At 39.0% G+C, this 16,983-nt stretch overlaps 1 protein-coding gene across 7 annotated transcripts in view; it reads right to left on the bottom strand.

Annotated features, from left to right (window-relative positions):
- LNPK (lunapark, ER junction formation factor) overlaps window positions 1–16,983 on the bottom strand; it is a 67,046-nt gene that overhangs the window by 23,835 nt on the left and 26,228 nt on the right. For 4 of the 7 annotated variants that reach the window (XM_067549201.1, XM_067549199.1, XM_067549203.1 and 1 more), the window contains exons 9-10: window positions 9,129–9,353; window positions 8,802–8,828 (exon numbers count right to left, since the gene is read on the bottom strand). The exons of 1 other annotated variant lie outside the window; for it this stretch is intronic. In XM_067549201.1, coding sequence (XP_067405302.1) covers window positions 8,802–8,828; window positions 9,129–9,353 — 252 coding nt within the window. The remainder of the gene's footprint in view (window positions 1–8,801; window positions 8,829–9,128; window positions 9,354–16,983) is intronic. 2 more of the 7 variants (XM_067549204.1, XM_067549205.1) reach the window with 1 other exon arrangement.

Raw genomic sequence — 16,983 nt, 5'->3', positions numbered from 1 at the left:
TGATGGGAAGAAGGGTGCAAAAATGAATCCTTTCACAGACCACCTGGGGGGGGGGGGTCATCCACCCAGTCCATAGTAGCTACTATAGGAGTCAGGATCATGATGGTATGACTACAGGATGTTTGATGAATTGGTAAAACAGATCTCAGCCAACCTTGTAGAGGGCAGAGGTGGAGTCTGGCAAAAGATGTCATTCAAGTTCACACAGCATTGTGCACTAATAGTTTGAGACCAATTCTTGCTGTTGTGGTAGGGTTTTCCTTGAGTTTGAAGATCAGGCACATGGTGCTCTAGAGAGAAATTGGTCTAGAGGGAGGTATACCTTTGCCAACTTAGAATCTAGAAGAGACCCTATATACTCTATGGACTGAGAAGGAGTGAAGGATGACTTGTAATTCACTTTCAGTACTCATGAGCAGAAATAGGTTGAGGATTGTGGATAGGGTACTGGATATGTTCTGTCGAGATGTCCCCTCTCATAATCCAGTCCATGTATGGGTAAGCATGTATTCCTCGTAATCTCAGATAAACCACAACAATTACCAGGCATGCTCTCAGGGTTGTAGACAGGCTGAAATGTAGTACCCTGTATAGACAGTGGTCATGTCCCACTGTAACTGGGGATAGCAATTCTTGGGACGAAGAATTGCTATGTGAAAATAAACATTCTGAAGGTTGAAATCTGTAAACCAATCCTCAGTTTCTAGAGAGGAGATGGAGGCTAGTGTCATCACTCTGAATTTTAGTTAGCATATAAATTTCTTCTGTTACCTCAGCTCAAGATATGATGCATTCCCCTTTTCTTTTAGGGATAAGGAACTATCTGGAATAGAAAGCCTTCCTTCTGATGAAGCTTTTATGGCTTCTACTTAAAACAAGGAATCCACTTCTTCCTTCATCTCTGGTGAGATGAATCCCTGAAGAGAAGGGTATGGGTGGAGTTAAGGAGTTAAGGAGAGGAACGGTTATGGAGTAGCCTTTAGTAATCTCCAATATTCAGTCTGAAGTAATCCAACACATGTCTAAGGAAAGTGGGAATGAAGCAAACAAAAATGTGGTAGAGAGAAGGCTGCTCTTGGGTGAAATTGGTACATGGCCCTTGACTTCAGTGTCAAACCTGATGATCAGGAGATGCAGGGTGGGTTGTAGAAGGCTGCCTTGTGGAGGAAAAAAACACTCTCTCTTATAAGTTTAGTCAGCAGGTCTGTGTTGCTGATCTGATCCTTCAATGAGGAAATCTTCTATAGTCACTTGGAATTCCGTGGGAATCTCAGAGGATTGTAACAGAGCAATAGAGGCTTCTAGAGGTGCTTAAGAGTGAATTATGGCTGCTAGTTGTCCCCCTGAAAAGACTGATCTCAGGTCATCCCTTGCAGTCACCAAGCTAAACTAATATTTAGAAATTGATGATGAAAGAGCAGCAGGCAGACACTGCTGAGTCTGTCCCTTTACCATGGCAGTAAGAGAGAACTGAGAGGTGTTTGGGGCCACTTTGCACTATATTGCCTTGGAAGTAGGGGCATGATGACATCAGGACACAAGCCTGGTCACAAAGGACACTGCTTGCCAAAAGATTCCGATCATGCTGAGGGCCATGCACACCACAATTGGTAACTACAAGGACAAAGATGCAAAGAAACAGCTTCAAATTTAATCATGCACCTATTATCCATAGGATAATCTAAAAAATAACCATAAAGCGAAGTCCAAATACTGTCTCCTGACAGAAATCCCAATATAAGTTAATGTCTGGTAAGTTTTCTAACCCTAATCATACATATAACAGATATGAACTCTAGGGCAAGGAAATTAAGCAACTGCCACAAGATCATACTGCAAAGCAGTAATACAGCTGGGGAAAAAACAGTGAATAATTTTTGTTCCTTTCTCCAGCCACTAGCAATATTATTTTAAATGCAGCTACCTAAAAATACTTGGGGCAGTGTCTCTGCATGATGCTAAATATGGAGTAAGACTAAATCTTGTCTCTAACGTTTGAAAATCCATGATGTTCACAAGACTGTAAACTTGTCAAATTTCTCACTTTCCCTTCCCAAAAAACTGGAAGGAAAGGAGAAACCTAGAGATGAATATATGTTGTTTCCGAATTTTGCCAACAAGCAATGTTTAAGTCAAAAAAAACAGAATGGCAAGCCAAACAAACTCAGTGCCACATATATTGGATCCACAGTTGCCGTTCATATTTTCTGAAACAACTGTCAAGACAAGACACTTGGTGAAGTACATTCTCTTTCACAGAAGTTCTAAGGTCACTAAAAGACAAAATATTCCCATTAAAGAGGAGTGGGAACAGCTGAATACAGGTGTGAATGTAAAGCTTTAGAACACACTGATGGCATACTATAATCTAAAAGAAAAGAAATTGAACACCTAAAATATTCTAGTAACAACACTTAAAACATTCAGTCATTCATTTAAAGTATTCTAAGACTCTCCATAACACTTTATATTTCAAGCACATTTAATTTCCACGTGTTAATAGTCAATGAAGAGGGGTACATAAAGAAACCTAGAGATATTAAACATGAGAACATGCTCCACGAACATCTTCAATCACTTGCATACAAATAACTCTCAAACCATGCATCTTAGTCCTCATGCTGTTATGGACAACAGTAATTAATATAAACATCAAAAGCAATCATTGTAGGAAGGCTGGTCATTTTTGAAAAGCTTGGCAAACTTTCAACTACCTGCTGGTTATTCATTTTCAAACATATGGGAGCTCTGTTGTGGTACATGTTAAATTGATTCTCCTTTATAAAATATAGTAATAAAAATGAATGAATATTCTTACTTTAGAGATAATTAAGCCCATTCATATATTTGTTGCAAGTGATGCTTAAACTTAGGTGGAAAGATATTTACTGAGATACTGAATTTAGTTTAGACTAAAATGTTGTGGTAGAGACTATACATGCACAAAAGTCAGGCACAGGAGCCAGCAAACAGAGCTGAAAACAGGGGTGTTTGAGTGGGCCCTAGGGGCAGTGGGTGAGTTTTGTGGAGTTGTGTGTGTCTGTTTTTTTTTTTTTTTTTTTTTTTTCCGGGGGGGGGGGGGGGTTCCCCCTCCAGTTTGCAGTAGCTGGTACTGGGTGGTGTACTGAGATCAGCTGACCCTAAGTAGGGGGTGGGGCTTCCCTAATTAGGGGGCCTATAAAGGCAGCCACTCAATGAGAACAGCACAGGAGCCAGCAGAGCTGAAAACAGGGGAATTTGAGTGGGAGTGTATGGTGTTCTGGTATTGCTGGGGTGCTTGTTGGGGGTTGTGGGTTTTGTTTTGTTTTTTTGTTTTGTTTTTGTCTCTCTCACTGATAGGAAATAGGGGGAAAGGCTCTGGCAGATACAGAGGCGATAGTGGTAGTAGTGGAAGAGAATGAAGATGACTGGATGTGGAAGCTATGGGAAGTACATGATCCTGGAAGGGGGTACCTCAAAAGAGCTTCATTTGTATAAAGTGCCACCTCATAGAGCTGATGGAAGAGAAGATTCGAGGGCTGGAGATGCAGATGGAAACTCTGGCTGAGTTTAGAAGGGGGTTCGAGCAGATGATGGAGCAAAGGAATAAGTAGGCTGAAGGGAAAAACTCAGACCTGCAGATGGAAGCAGAACCAATGAACTCTGAGGGGAGAATACAGGGTCAGGAAAGTGGCCAGTGGAAGCATGTGACTGCGAGAACTCAGCAGAGGAAAAGACAGGCTAGTGAAGGAGAAATAGAGCTCAGAAACAGGTTTGCAGATATAGGCGTGCGCAGCATATGTCATTAATTATCAGGGTGTCAATTCCATTCCACCAGCAGGCCACATTTGCTAGATTCTCGCTGGAACTTATCAAAGGGGACTATGCCAGGCTGGGGAAGACTCTTAAGGAAATCGAGGCTCAGGTCATCTTCAGTGGGATTCTGCCTGTCCCTAGAGGAGGACAACAAAGGCATGACAAGATTCTGATGATCAACAGATGGTTCAGGCAGTGGTACTATAAGGAGGACTTTGGGATGTATGGTCACTGGGAGGCATTCATGGACAGAAGACTGTTCTCTTGGGATGGACTTCCCTGAGTAGGGAGGGAAATGCACTTCTAGGATGGAGGCTAGCACAACTGATTAAGAGAGCTTTAAACTAGGGAGTTGGGGGAGATGCCCAGGTAATCTCCACATCTGATTTTTGCATTGAGAGGGAGGAAAAGGAAGCAAGAAAGGATATTGCAGTGGAGAGCAGAATGGACATTAAGAGGAAGGGTAGATTAGATACCAGTCTAATAGGCGATATTGGCAGTAGAATGACTGTGCCAAATGAGATAAGGAACATAAGCGAAGCCAAACAGCAAAAAATTAAGATGTTTGTATACCAATGCAAGGAGCCTGGGTAACAAAATGGAGGAACTAGAGCTATTGGTAGAGGAAGCGAAACCAGATATTATAGGGATAACAGAAACATGGTGGAATAGTAGTCACGATTGGTGTGTGCGCTGTTTGGGAAAGACAGATATAAAGGCAAAGGTGGTGGAGTAGCGCTGTATATCAATGATGAGATAGACTGTAAAGAAATTAGAAGTGCTGGAATTGATAAGATAAATCTGTATGGGTAAAAATCACATTGGGGAAGAAAACTACTAGAGTTTCCCCTGGGATAGTGCTTGGCATATGCTACAGACCACCAGGATCTGATTTGGACATGAATAGAGACCTCTTTAAGGCTTTTAATGAAGTAAATACTACTGGGAACCGTGTGATTATGGGAGACTAACTTCTCAGATATACACTGGAGGACAAGTGCTAGTAGTAATAATAGGACCCAGATTTTCCTGGATGTGATAGCTAATGGATTCCTTCACCAAATAGTTACTGAACCATCAAGAGGGGATGACATTTTAGATTTGGTATTGGTGAGTAGTGAGGACCTCACAGAAGAATTGGTTGTGTGGGACAACCTTGGTTCGAGTGAACATGAGCTAATTCAGTTCAAACTAAATGGAAGGATAAATAAAAATAGATCTGTGACTAGGGTCTTTGACTTCAAAAGGGCTAACTTGGGGAAGTGGACTGGACTGAAACTCATGGATCTAAAGGTGGAGGAGACTTGGAATTACTTCAAGTTAAAGTTGCAGGGACTATTCGAAACCTGCATCTCAAGGAAGGGGAAAAAATTCATAGGCAAGAGTTGTAGACCAGGCAGGAGGAGTAAGCATCTCAGACAGGTGATTAAGAGAAAGCAGAAAGCCTACAAGGAGTGGAAGATGGAAGGGATCAGCAAGAAAAGCTACCTCTTGGAAATCAGGACATGTAGAGATAAAGTGAGAAAGGCCAAAAGCCAAGCAGAGTTGGACATTGCAAAGGGAATTAAAACCAATAGTAAAAGGCTCTATATAGCCATATAAATAGGAAGAAAACAAAGAAAGAAGAGGTGGGACTACTAAGCACTGAGGATGAGGTGGAGGTTAAGGATAATCAAGGCATGGCCAATATCCAAACAAATACTTTGCCTCCATTTTTAATGAGGCTAATGATGAGTTTGGGGATAGTGGCAGGGTAGCTAATGAGAATGAGGATATGAAGGTAGAAATTACCACATCAGAGGTAGAAGCCAAACTCAAACATCTTAATGGGACTCCATCCAAGAATATTAAAGGAGCTAAACCCTGAAACTGCAGCCCATTAGCAAGGATTTTTAATGAATCTGTAAACTCAAGGGATGTACTGTATGACTGGAGAATTGCTAACATAGTTCCTATTTTTAAGAAAGGGGAAAAAAGTGATCCGGGTAACTACAGGCCTGTTTGACCTCAGTAGTATGCAAGGTCTTGGAAAAATTTTTGAAAGCTGAAGTAGTTAACGACATCTAGGTTAACGGTAATTGGGATAAAATACAACATGACTTTACAAAAGGTAGATCGTGCCAGACCAACCTGATCTCTCTTTTTGATAATAGATTTTTTTAGACAAAGGGAATGCAGTGGATCTAATTTACCTAGATTTCAGTAAGGCATTTGATACGGTTCCACATGGGGAATTATTAGTTAAATTGGAAAATTCGGGGATTAATATGAAAATTGAAAGGTGGATAAGGAACTGGTTAAAGTGGAAACAACGGGTCATACTGAAAAGTGAATAGTCAGGCTGGATGGAAGTTACTAGTGGAGTTCCTCAGGGACCGGTCTTGGGACCAATCTTATTTAACTTTTTTATTACTGACCTTGCATAAAAAGTGGGAATGTACTAATAAAGTTTGTGGATGACACAAAGTTGGGAGGTATTGCCAATACAGGGAAGGATCGGGATATCGTTCAGGAAGATCTGGATGACCTTGTAAACTGGAGTAATATAAATAGGATGAAATTTAATAGTGGAAAGTGCAAGGTCATGCATTTAGAGACTAAAGGATTTTGCTACAAGCTGGGGACGCATCAGCTGGAAGTGACAGAGGAGGAGTGATGTGGCCATAAAAAAAGCTAATGCGGTCGTAGGATGTATCAGATGAGGTATTTCCAGTAGAGATAGGGAGGTGTTAGTATCGTTATACAAAGTGCTGGTGAGACCTCATCTGGAGTACTGTGTGCAGTTCTGGTCCCCCACATTTAAGAAAGATGAATTCAAACTGGAACAGGTGCAGAGAAGGGCTACTAGGATGATCCACAGAATGGAAAACCTGCCTTATGAGAGGAGACTCAAAGAGCTTGGCTTGTTTAGCCTAACCAAAAGAAGGTTATGGGGAGATATGATTGCTCTCTATAAATACATCAGAGGGATAAATACCAAGGAGGGAGAGGAATTATTTTAGTTCAGCGACAATGTGGACACAAGAACTAATGGATATAAACTGGCCATCAGGAAGTTTAGACTTGAAATTAGATGCAGGTCTCTAACCATCAGAGGCATGAAGTTCTGGAATAGCCTTCCAAGGGGAGCAGTGGGGGCAAAAAACCTAGCTGGCTTCAAAACTAAGCTTGATACATTTATGGAGAGGATAGTATGATGGGACAGCCTAGTTTGGCAATTGACTGATCTTTGACTACTGGTGGTAGATATGCCAAAGGCCTGTGATGGGATGTTTAATGGGGTGGGTTCTGAGTTATTACAGAGAATTCTTTCTTGGGAGTATGGCTGGTGAGTCTTGCCCACATGCTCAGGGTTTAAGTGATTGCCATATTTGGGGTCAGGAAGGAATTTTCCCCCAGGGCGGGTTGGCAAAGGTTCTGGGGTTTTTCGCCTCTCTCTGTAGCATGGGGCACGGCTGTACCTAAAAGTCTTTAAACAATGATCTGAGGACTAATAACTCAGTCATAGGTAAGAGGTTTATTACAGGAATGGGTGGGTGACGTTCTGTGGCCTGAATTGTGCAGGTGAGACTAGATGATCATATTGCTCCCTTCTGACCTTAGAGTCTATAAATCCAAAGATATGGCTCCCACAGTAATCACATCTCATACATAGTATTTGAAATTACTGTATGTGATAAGATATAAGCAAATCATCATTTATATTGTCAGAAACTATATATATGCAAGGGAAATATGTCAGTTACTGAAGGAAACAATTTGATTTGTGCATGTAAAATATTAGCCACAAATCTTGCATTAATAGTCTCTTTTTACTTAAGAGTTAGCAACTGTGCATTGCAATAAACCTATTAAATACATATTTCACTGTTCTATATCCACAAGCTCAAATTCAAATAAAAACACAATTTAGTTCAATGTGCCTACGTCTTAATATTGCTAAATAAAATTGCACATAGTTAAATAATGAAATATGAGCAAACATTTAACCAATTATTTCAGCAACCCAACAAGAAGCACATGCTTTAGGCACATGCCAAGTCTGAACTTGTTAAACATTGCCATTAAGTAGAGCTGTCTGACTGCAATACATTTATTGGTGGGAAAACTTCACTCTGGTAACTGAAGAATCTAATCAGGATTTACTAAAAACTTTTCCCAACACCTCACTTTTGGACTGAGTACCAACATTGAAAGTTTTGCCATAAAGATCATTTTCAAGTAGTTAATTGTTCAAGAACAGGGCGTTACAGTTAAAGTGACTTCCCTAATCATTCCATAGAATTTGCTACTATCATAGGTCAGCCTAAATTAACTTAATATGTGAGACGTTTAAATCCTGCTCCATTTAAAATCTTATCCCGCTGAGTTGTTTTAAAGTACAGTAAAAATCTGTTTCAAAATTCAATTGCCCAAGTTTCTCCTAATAGAGAGATAAAGGGTGTCAGTGTACTGATGCATTTTATTATCTAAAAGTATGATTTAATGTAAGCCAAAGACTTAAAATAATCACTACAAAAGCTTCACACTGGGGACATAAGTCACAGCTAAAAAAAATCTCTTGGCAACAGTATAAAATGAATCACAAGAACTACTCCATAGAATATGAATTAAATTGCAAAGACTGATACAAAGTATTTTTCATAGAGAAATTCCATCCTGGGGTTTGCCCAAGAACTAAGTTGAAAAAAGTATCTGCAGAACAGGAGACCCATTCAGAAGTGAACAGTTTGATGCATCTTCTGTAACTCACTATTTTTAAAAAATCATAAACTGCTGCTAAACCCTTTTACTGGACTACTGTACCAAATTAACATGACATTTTTAGAAAAACCCACATCTAGCAGAAAAGATTTGTTTAAAGGTACACAGTTTTTACGCTGTAACTCATGCTGCATGAACATCCCTGCTAGAATAAAAATTTAAATAAATGTCAACATGCATAATAAAATATGTGCAGAGTTTAGTGAGAAACGAATGTATACTGAAAGCGTTTTCCTTTTTACCTGATTTATACAAAATCTGGAGCTTTCCTAAACAAAGAACATAAAAAGGTATGTTATACTGTTGACTACAGAATACTGCAAAGTTTTATTGCCATTTAAACAAAGAAGCCATAACAGTTAAATGAGCTCAGGCAATAGGTTTCAGTATCACAAGGTGCCAGCTGTAAAGAGTTATGGCTAATTGAATATGGAACTCCTGCTTAATCAGATAACTGCTCTGCTATTTCCAAATGAAATGCCATTTCCACACTGTCTGAAAATGGCCTGTTTTATTGGTAACCAGAGAAAACAATATAAACTGTAAATAACATTAAGTGCTCTGTTTACCCATTCCAGGCATTGAAGTAGCAGGGGATCCAGGACGTCTTGGTAACACATTTGACTGCAAAGCTGATGCAACGGTTCTTTCTGGGGGTCCACCAGGAGCTGAAGTGTCCCTTTGCAGACTAGGAGATGCTGCTAGTGGACCTGGAGCTTTTGGAGATCCCTGTTTAGGGCTTACTGGGGTGGTTGCAGAGACATTTCTTTGACCTGGAGTCCGCTGACGAATTTCTGACAGGAACATGTACATACTGAATTTAATGTTCTATACCATGTTGCAAGACATTAACAAAAAGACAAAGTAGTATTACTATTTTAATCAGCAAGCAGGAAGTCAAACTAAATAAGTATATACAAGACTACACTACAAAGATCAATCAGATTCTTATTAAGCATGCATTTAAGTACAAGCAGCCTGATCAAATACACAAAATCCTATATTTAATACTATTATTTGGTTAACTTGTACATACTCTGAACAAAACCTCTCCAAAAGTACATTAGTAGAGAGGTAATTGCTTAATGTAGATATCCGTTCTTAAACCCAAATGAGACATTAATTGCTAGAACTACCCTGCTATACTCAAACATAAAACCTGAACAGATTGATTGACCACTAACTTACCCTATAGTTTAAATGTTTCCAAATATTGTTTCAAATTCTATGGAAGACTAAATCATTTTGCCTGCAACTGGTAAGTACTCAGTCTGAATCCCCCAGCAGTACTGGGACACACCCTTACATTTTCTAGATTAGAAAATCTAATGGTCCCTTCTTGCCTTAATCTATAGATTTCAGTTTGCCCAGTTTCATCCACCCTACTGCTTTTTTTTTTGTGCGCTTGATTAATCATTGTAGCAACAATGCATTGAGGGGGAATGACGTGCTACAATGCTCCCCTTCTGCTTTTTTAAGAAAGAGAAAAACATGCATAGACTGAATTACTATAGGCGGTCAGTAACATGGCAAACGATTTAGGAGGATCTCTTCAGGCCTCCTCCCTAAAACAGAACTCCTGTTTATACCAATAGGTTGAATACTGAGTACTGCACTGGGTTTTGGGCAGTTACAACAATTTACAGCAGAACTGAATTCCTTCCGATTTAGCCATCCAGAAATTTGTTAACCAAAAACTGGTACTGAAGTCAGGAACAGCTTTTACAATGAAATAGCATATTTTTCTCACACAATTCTCTTCCCACTGGTTCCTAATTAGCACTGGCACAACTATCTTTAGACATCATTCACTACTGGTCTCAAATACTTACAAAATAACATTCAACACTTGGAAATCCACCCTAAACACATCCACTAACTCATCCAATCCATCCTTCCTCACAGCAATTTCACATTGTCCAAACTATGGGCAGTGGGATGACTCCCCAATACGCCACCCTCTTCCTGGGCCACCTCAAGGAAGAATTACTGAAATAATGTGCCATGAAACCCACAATATACCTGAGATACACTGACGGTATCTCCACATGCCTATCACAACATGTGGCATAACTCATCCAGTACATCAAATGCCACAACAAAAACGATGTGGGTGAAACCAGACATTCACTACGCTCTCAAAGGAACTCTCACAGAAAAAACAACATTATAAAACACACTATCGCCCATATGCAAATACCTTTCACAAAGCAGTCACTCCAGATCTGACCCCTCAGTCCTCATGCTCAAAGGAAACCTGCACAACACTTTCAAAGATGATCTTGAGAACTTAAATTCGTACCTCTGCTACCCACTAAAGAGACACCAGTTTTAAGGCTCATTATAATTTGTAACACACCCTACTGCCTGTTAACCCTTAACTGACCACTTGATTTTAAATCATCTTCTACATGTGAACCCCTCATGCTTAACAATATATCCCAACTTGTATTTAGCTTGGACACTCTGGTTACCTTCCCCAGATCTTAAGAAAAGTTCTGTGAAGATTGTCCTTTCCACCAACAGAAGTTGGTACAATAAAAGATATTACCTCACATATCTTGTCGGTCTTTAGAAATACACATTATAGCAATAAATAAAGCTTTTTTTTTTTTTAATGAAAGAAAAAAAAAAAAACTCACTGCAGTACTGTAGCCATTTACATGAAAATCAGCAGATAACAGTTTACTGAGCCCCTTTCCATAGTGGGGAGACTCACAGAATACTAGTGTCTACCAGAGGAAAATTAAACTAGTGGTTTGCATGACTGATGAAGTGCATACTTTCTTTTTGATGGTTGTCCTTGTTACCTACACTGATAATTCACTAAAATTTTGGTGACATCAACTTATTTGAAGTTTTGTGTCAGGGGTTAACTGAAACCAAAGGGAAACTCGCCACTTTATATTAAGGAAGTGAATTGTCCCCCAAAACCTCAGACTCCACAGATTACTGTATATTCAAGTAATTAAACATAGGCCACATCTACACTAAAAAGTTAAATTGACCAAGCTACACTGCTCAGGGGTGTGACAGATTCATACCTCTGGGCAATGCATCTATGCTGACCTAACCCCTGGTGCAGGCAGGGCTAAGTTGACAGAAGAATTCTTCCATTGATCTGGCTACCAACTCTCGGGGAAATGGATTACCTACGCTGATGGGAGAACTCCTCCCATCACTGTAGTGAGTGGCAGCTGCAGCACTGCAACTATGTTGCTACAGCATTTTAAGTGTCACTTAAACACTTGTCAGCCTCTGCTGCCAGGCAAAGGTTAGCTGATCTCTCTTCACCCTCACTGGGTGGTCTAGGGGTCTACTGCTCTAGAAAATATTGATAAATTTTTTAATATAAGTTGGTGCAATGCAGTTAATTTTAACCACGTTTTACATTCATGAGCTTCTTCACCACATTACACCATTTTTAAAGAAAAGGGCAGGTCTAGATCAAGGAGGTAAGTGTGCCTGCTGCACATACTGTATGGCAAGATCTCATTCTCCTCTAAAAGATTGACACAAAAAAAGCCAAACAGGCTAGATTGAGAACAGACAACAGAGAAGACAGCTGTGATAAACCATTAATTACCAGGGATAAACTGTGCCAGACATTCTTTTCCCATTAAGCTCTCCACTTTCCCCTCCCTCCTCCATATCCTTTGTAAAAACCTAAATGAAGTACACATGTATCATATTTCAGCCTTTTCCCATTCTATCCCATTCTTTTCTTCCTCCCCATTTAGTGCCCTTTTGTCTTGCTTCTATATTACTCCTCTTAGTCCAAATCTTTTTGTGATTATCTTTTTCACCATCCTCCATTATACAGTCCTTCATCCTTTACCCCAGATAATATTTTTTTCACCACATATGTATAGCAAGGCCAGCAGGGCCCTTATGATCAAGACTTCATTCTGCTTTGTGCTGTCCTAGTGGTTTAGGACTCAGCCTACCAACATCCAAAGGTTTTGCAGCCTGGAAGCTGGTTGCTGGAAGCAAGAAAGAAGAAGAGGGAATTCTGATAGCTGAGGTACGGAAGGCTGCAAAAGCATCTGGGATAGAGAGACTATCAAACAATGCAGAAGGTGCAGGAGGAGAATTCTTTTCCTAGAACAATTTTGTTGCTCTTGTGCTGGCCTGCAGCCTTAGGAGGGGGAAGAGGCTGTTTAGTTTGTAAACAAAGCCATCAGAGTAGAGATGGAAAAGGAAGTAAAAAAAAAAAAATTAAATACTATTTTCAGTGGTGGGTATATGAGGTGCCCTTTAAGTTTTTGTGCTCCTTTACCACTCCACTACTTACTGCTTTCAGCACCTGCACCTCACTCAGCAAGAATAGGAAGACAATACTTATATGCCTATCCTAGACCAATCACCACTGCTCTGCTAAGCCTCTGCATCTTTCTATTCCTAAAGTACACGGCATACGCAATTTTTTGCTGCAAGATTTCACAAATGTTTGTTGATTTCAGTGAAAACTATTCCCACCGGGAAAAGAGAATATTTTAATAGCTGTAACTTTCGAGTCACATTCACCTTAAAAGATCGTGAAGTAATTTAATGCTTGGGAGCAATGCATGAGTCCTCTCTGTCCAGCAAACAGGCATACCGCCGACAGTGACAGCACAAACTTCCTCACGTCTAACCTGATTCAACTCTCTAGAAGAACAAGTGTTTCAGTATCCATTCAATTGTGGGTGCTCTGAGATTGACAATTGAGATAAAGACACATTTCCATTAAGAATATTCCAAGGCTCACAAGGTCAATAGCTATCTAATGAGTAAGCCTAAATTACTAGCAACCTGGAATGAAGTCAAACCTTTCATTCCAAGTTCCGTGGTCTATTACTAATTCCCTAATGTTGGGTTTTAGGTTTATGCACCCTTCAAGAGGCTCATGCAATAGACTGGCCTCAACAGCAGACCTAGTAATGGTTGGGAGTGTTCAGCCCTTAGTAGGTGGTCTACAACTCCCATGGTAATCACACAGGCACACAGGAATGAAACTGATTAACTATGGCAGCCTCTACCCCAGGAAGAAATATGTTAACATGCTAGGCCTGTGTGCAGAAAGGACAGAATATTTCTGCTCAACAGCCAAATGATATGTTCGGTCGAACAGAAGTTTTTTCTGCGGAGTAGTAAGGGCAGAGTCCTAATGAACAGTTCCAGCAAACAACTGGATTTGGGCAATTAACCTGGAAACAGCATGTTGGAATATATTCTTGCCTGTAGTGAGAGCTACACCAATAATAGGGTTATTGCCAGAAGGAAGCAGAACTATAAGACAGACTGGATTCTATATACTCCTCAACTAGTCTTATTTTGCAAATGAAATTTAACAGGACTGAACTACAAGAACACTTGTTCAAATCCCAAATTTCTACACTTTCAGAAAAGTTCCACAATTTAATAGAATGATTGTGTCAGCTGGATCTCATTTTTAATATGGTAGAGAGTTACAAAACTTTTCCCTTTATTTGAATATCTTGACATTACTCAACTGAGTTTCTGCTGGGTATGTACTATTTGTGCTTCTGTAAACTAGCTATATGAAAAATATATCCCCACTGGGAATTATCTGTTTCACAAAAGGGCACCCTTGATTTAAATTTTTTTTTATCTAAATCACTTAGGCGAAAATTCTGCAATTATTACTCATGTTGAGTAGTACTCGCTCAGACAAGTTGGCCCACAGAAATCAACAGGACTACACACAAGAGTAAACAGTATTCAATGTAAGTAACATTTACAGAAACAGACCTCTCATGAATAAAGATGTCAGTCATGAAAGGCACAAACTCATGTTTCCAAACATTTACTCGAGTGTTTCTTCTTGCCTTCACCCCCAAAAACTTAATTTTGTACAGAAAATAAATTGTTTTTAAAGAGTTATTGTAAACAAGAAAAATTACGAAAATCATTAGTTCTATGCCTCAAATCACTGCTAAACAGAAGAAACTGTATTTAAAACCCATTAAGTTTCCTTTTCTTCTCCATTTTGGAAGCTTTATGTGAAAAATTGTAATCCTACTATTTAAGACTAGAACTATTTATTTAAAAAGCAACCAGCAGTGCATTATTTCCACACACTTAAGCAAATTCTTTTATTCAGAGAATTAGCTACTATGCAATTGTTGATCCACAATATCTTTGACCTAAACAGCTCTTCAGCCTTATAGATAATTTTTTTAAAATAAATGAAAATGGAAACTGTCTTTTCTTCATCTGTCATGACTGAAAAATTAAAGTTGAGGCTAATCTGACCACACTTCCAACATTATTTATCCTCTTTTTAAGAGAACAGAATTCATAAGCATAGAAATTTAAATAATTAAGTTTCTGGTATCTACTGCACTTCTGTCCAGTTTAAGTGCAGCGAAAACTTAATTAAGGTTTGCACATAATTTAGACACCTGGCATTAATTTAAATCAAACTACACTCATTCAGTCTTACATTTATCATATGAATCAATTTGAAATTGATATTTAGTTGCACCAATAGTGATTACATACTGCACAAAAAAGAAGCAGATACTGGTTTTGGCTCAGAGTTACTACATATTTTGAACTATACTACCCAAGCCAAACTTGAGAACCTAACAAGATTCTTCCTGATGGCTTGACCTGTAAGGTGAAGCACATCTATAAAAGAAAATCAGAGGTTAACAAATTTAAACTGCCAGCTTATATAACACGAGGCTCGCAGCAGATCAGTCCAATTTTCACACAGCACTTTGAGCAGCAATGCCTATAGAGAGACCAGGAAAATGTTTCCAGGAAGCTTCATTCTTCATCCAGCACTACTCAAATGCTCAGAAGAGCAGTGACAATCTAGTTCTGGTCTAGCATTTGCTGATCTAACTCACGAAAAAGAATAAGGTTAAAGGATAAAAGATATGCGCTAGCTCAACTAGAAGTTATGGGCTTGAGATAGGAATTGCACTGAAATTGTATGGCCAGTGTTATGCAGGAGATCAGACAGGGTGATCATAATGGTCCCTTCTGTCCTTAGAGTCCTAGATTCTATGATTAAGACAGATAAACAAAGTGGAGAATAGAAGACAAAGACTGCGGCCCAAGAATACCAAAGGAGAAGGCTGTCTGTGAAAATAGTACACTGCAACTGGCTCATTGTCACAACGTCATGGGCTAGTGAAAAAAACCATGACAATTTTGGAAGGCTGAGCCAAAGCAACAGGAAGAGTAGATTTTATTCAACTGGAAGGAGAGTTATAGAAACAGATTAGTAGCAAATTATAATCTATTTCATGTTGTACAAATATCATCCAGCATTCCAGAAACTGACATGTGAGAAAGTGATTTGAAATAGCCATTCTGGTTTAAAATTGGCCTCCTCAAGCTCTTTCCTTCTTCCCATACTCAACAGAGCACAAGTGAGTGTGGGAACAGGATGAAAACTAAATAATGGTTTGACTATATAGAAGCCTTCTACCCTGCCTCCCACAAAGGCAGTCAGGGCTATCATGCAACCCTTAAAAACATTCAAGAGTTGCCGGCTCCAACATGTGATCTGCCAGAAACATGAATCTGTTATTGAAAAGTATATCCCTGTGATTCTATAATCACTTGTAGTGAACACTAATCCTTTTGTAGCCCCTACTGGACTTACTTTAAAAGCAACTTAGTTCTTAAAAACATTTTTCTGGGCAATCCATCTTCAGTTATATTCATCCAGTGACACATTTAGATTTGAAATTATAGTATTATTGCAATATCACTGTAGCATTTCATATTTACTTAATGCTATCAATTTTAACCAGGAGAATAACTTAAGTTTTACAAAAAGACTAGTATGCAAAGACCTTTTGTGTATATATTCATATTTTTGAATTAGAATCATTCCATTTGATGTGATAAATTTTGCTCTCTTTTGGAGTGGGAGGGTGCATGTTTCTCAGCATAAACCTTTTTCTTAATGATTTTTAATACGTAATCATTTTCTATTTCACTACCAAGTATAGTAGTACAAGCTTTAAATGGAAAGGTCTAAAACGGTTAAGAACTGTCAGGTTTAGTGCTCAATAAAAATATTCAGGTGATCTCTGCATTAATATTTATCATCTCTTTCTAGCCACTTCACACAAAAATAGTAAAAACATTACCTTGGGAGTGTTTTGATTAAGTAAAGAGAAATACAAATGAATTGGTAGGAAATCCAAGTCAGTGATTACATAAAAAATTCTGGACAAGATTGCAGACTGCAATCTAGTATTTTAAGGGATTACCACCCAGAAAAATCTAGTATCTGAAGATACTCAAGATGTGTTCTGGAGCCAGATTCACACTACATCAACATCAAGCAGCATTAACTGACTGAATAAGCATTAAATTCCTGTGTCAAATAACTGACCCATTACTAAATAAAAACAACCAATAGGCACAACTTAGTGCCAATTCCCTCCTTATCCC

The sequence above is a fragment of the Emydura macquarii genome, unplaced genomic scaffold (assembly GCF_026122565.2).
Source record: "Emydura macquarii macquarii isolate MOO-44397 ecotype Brisbane River unplaced genomic scaffold, CSIRO-AGI_Emac_v2 contig_1253, whole genome shotgun sequence".
In the NCBI taxonomy this organism is placed as follows: domain Eukaryota; kingdom Metazoa; phylum Chordata; order Testudines; family Chelidae; genus Emydura; species Emydura macquarii.
The sequence above is the reverse complement of the archived record's forward strand: the minus strand, read 5'-3'. Positions and strand labels throughout refer to the sequence as shown.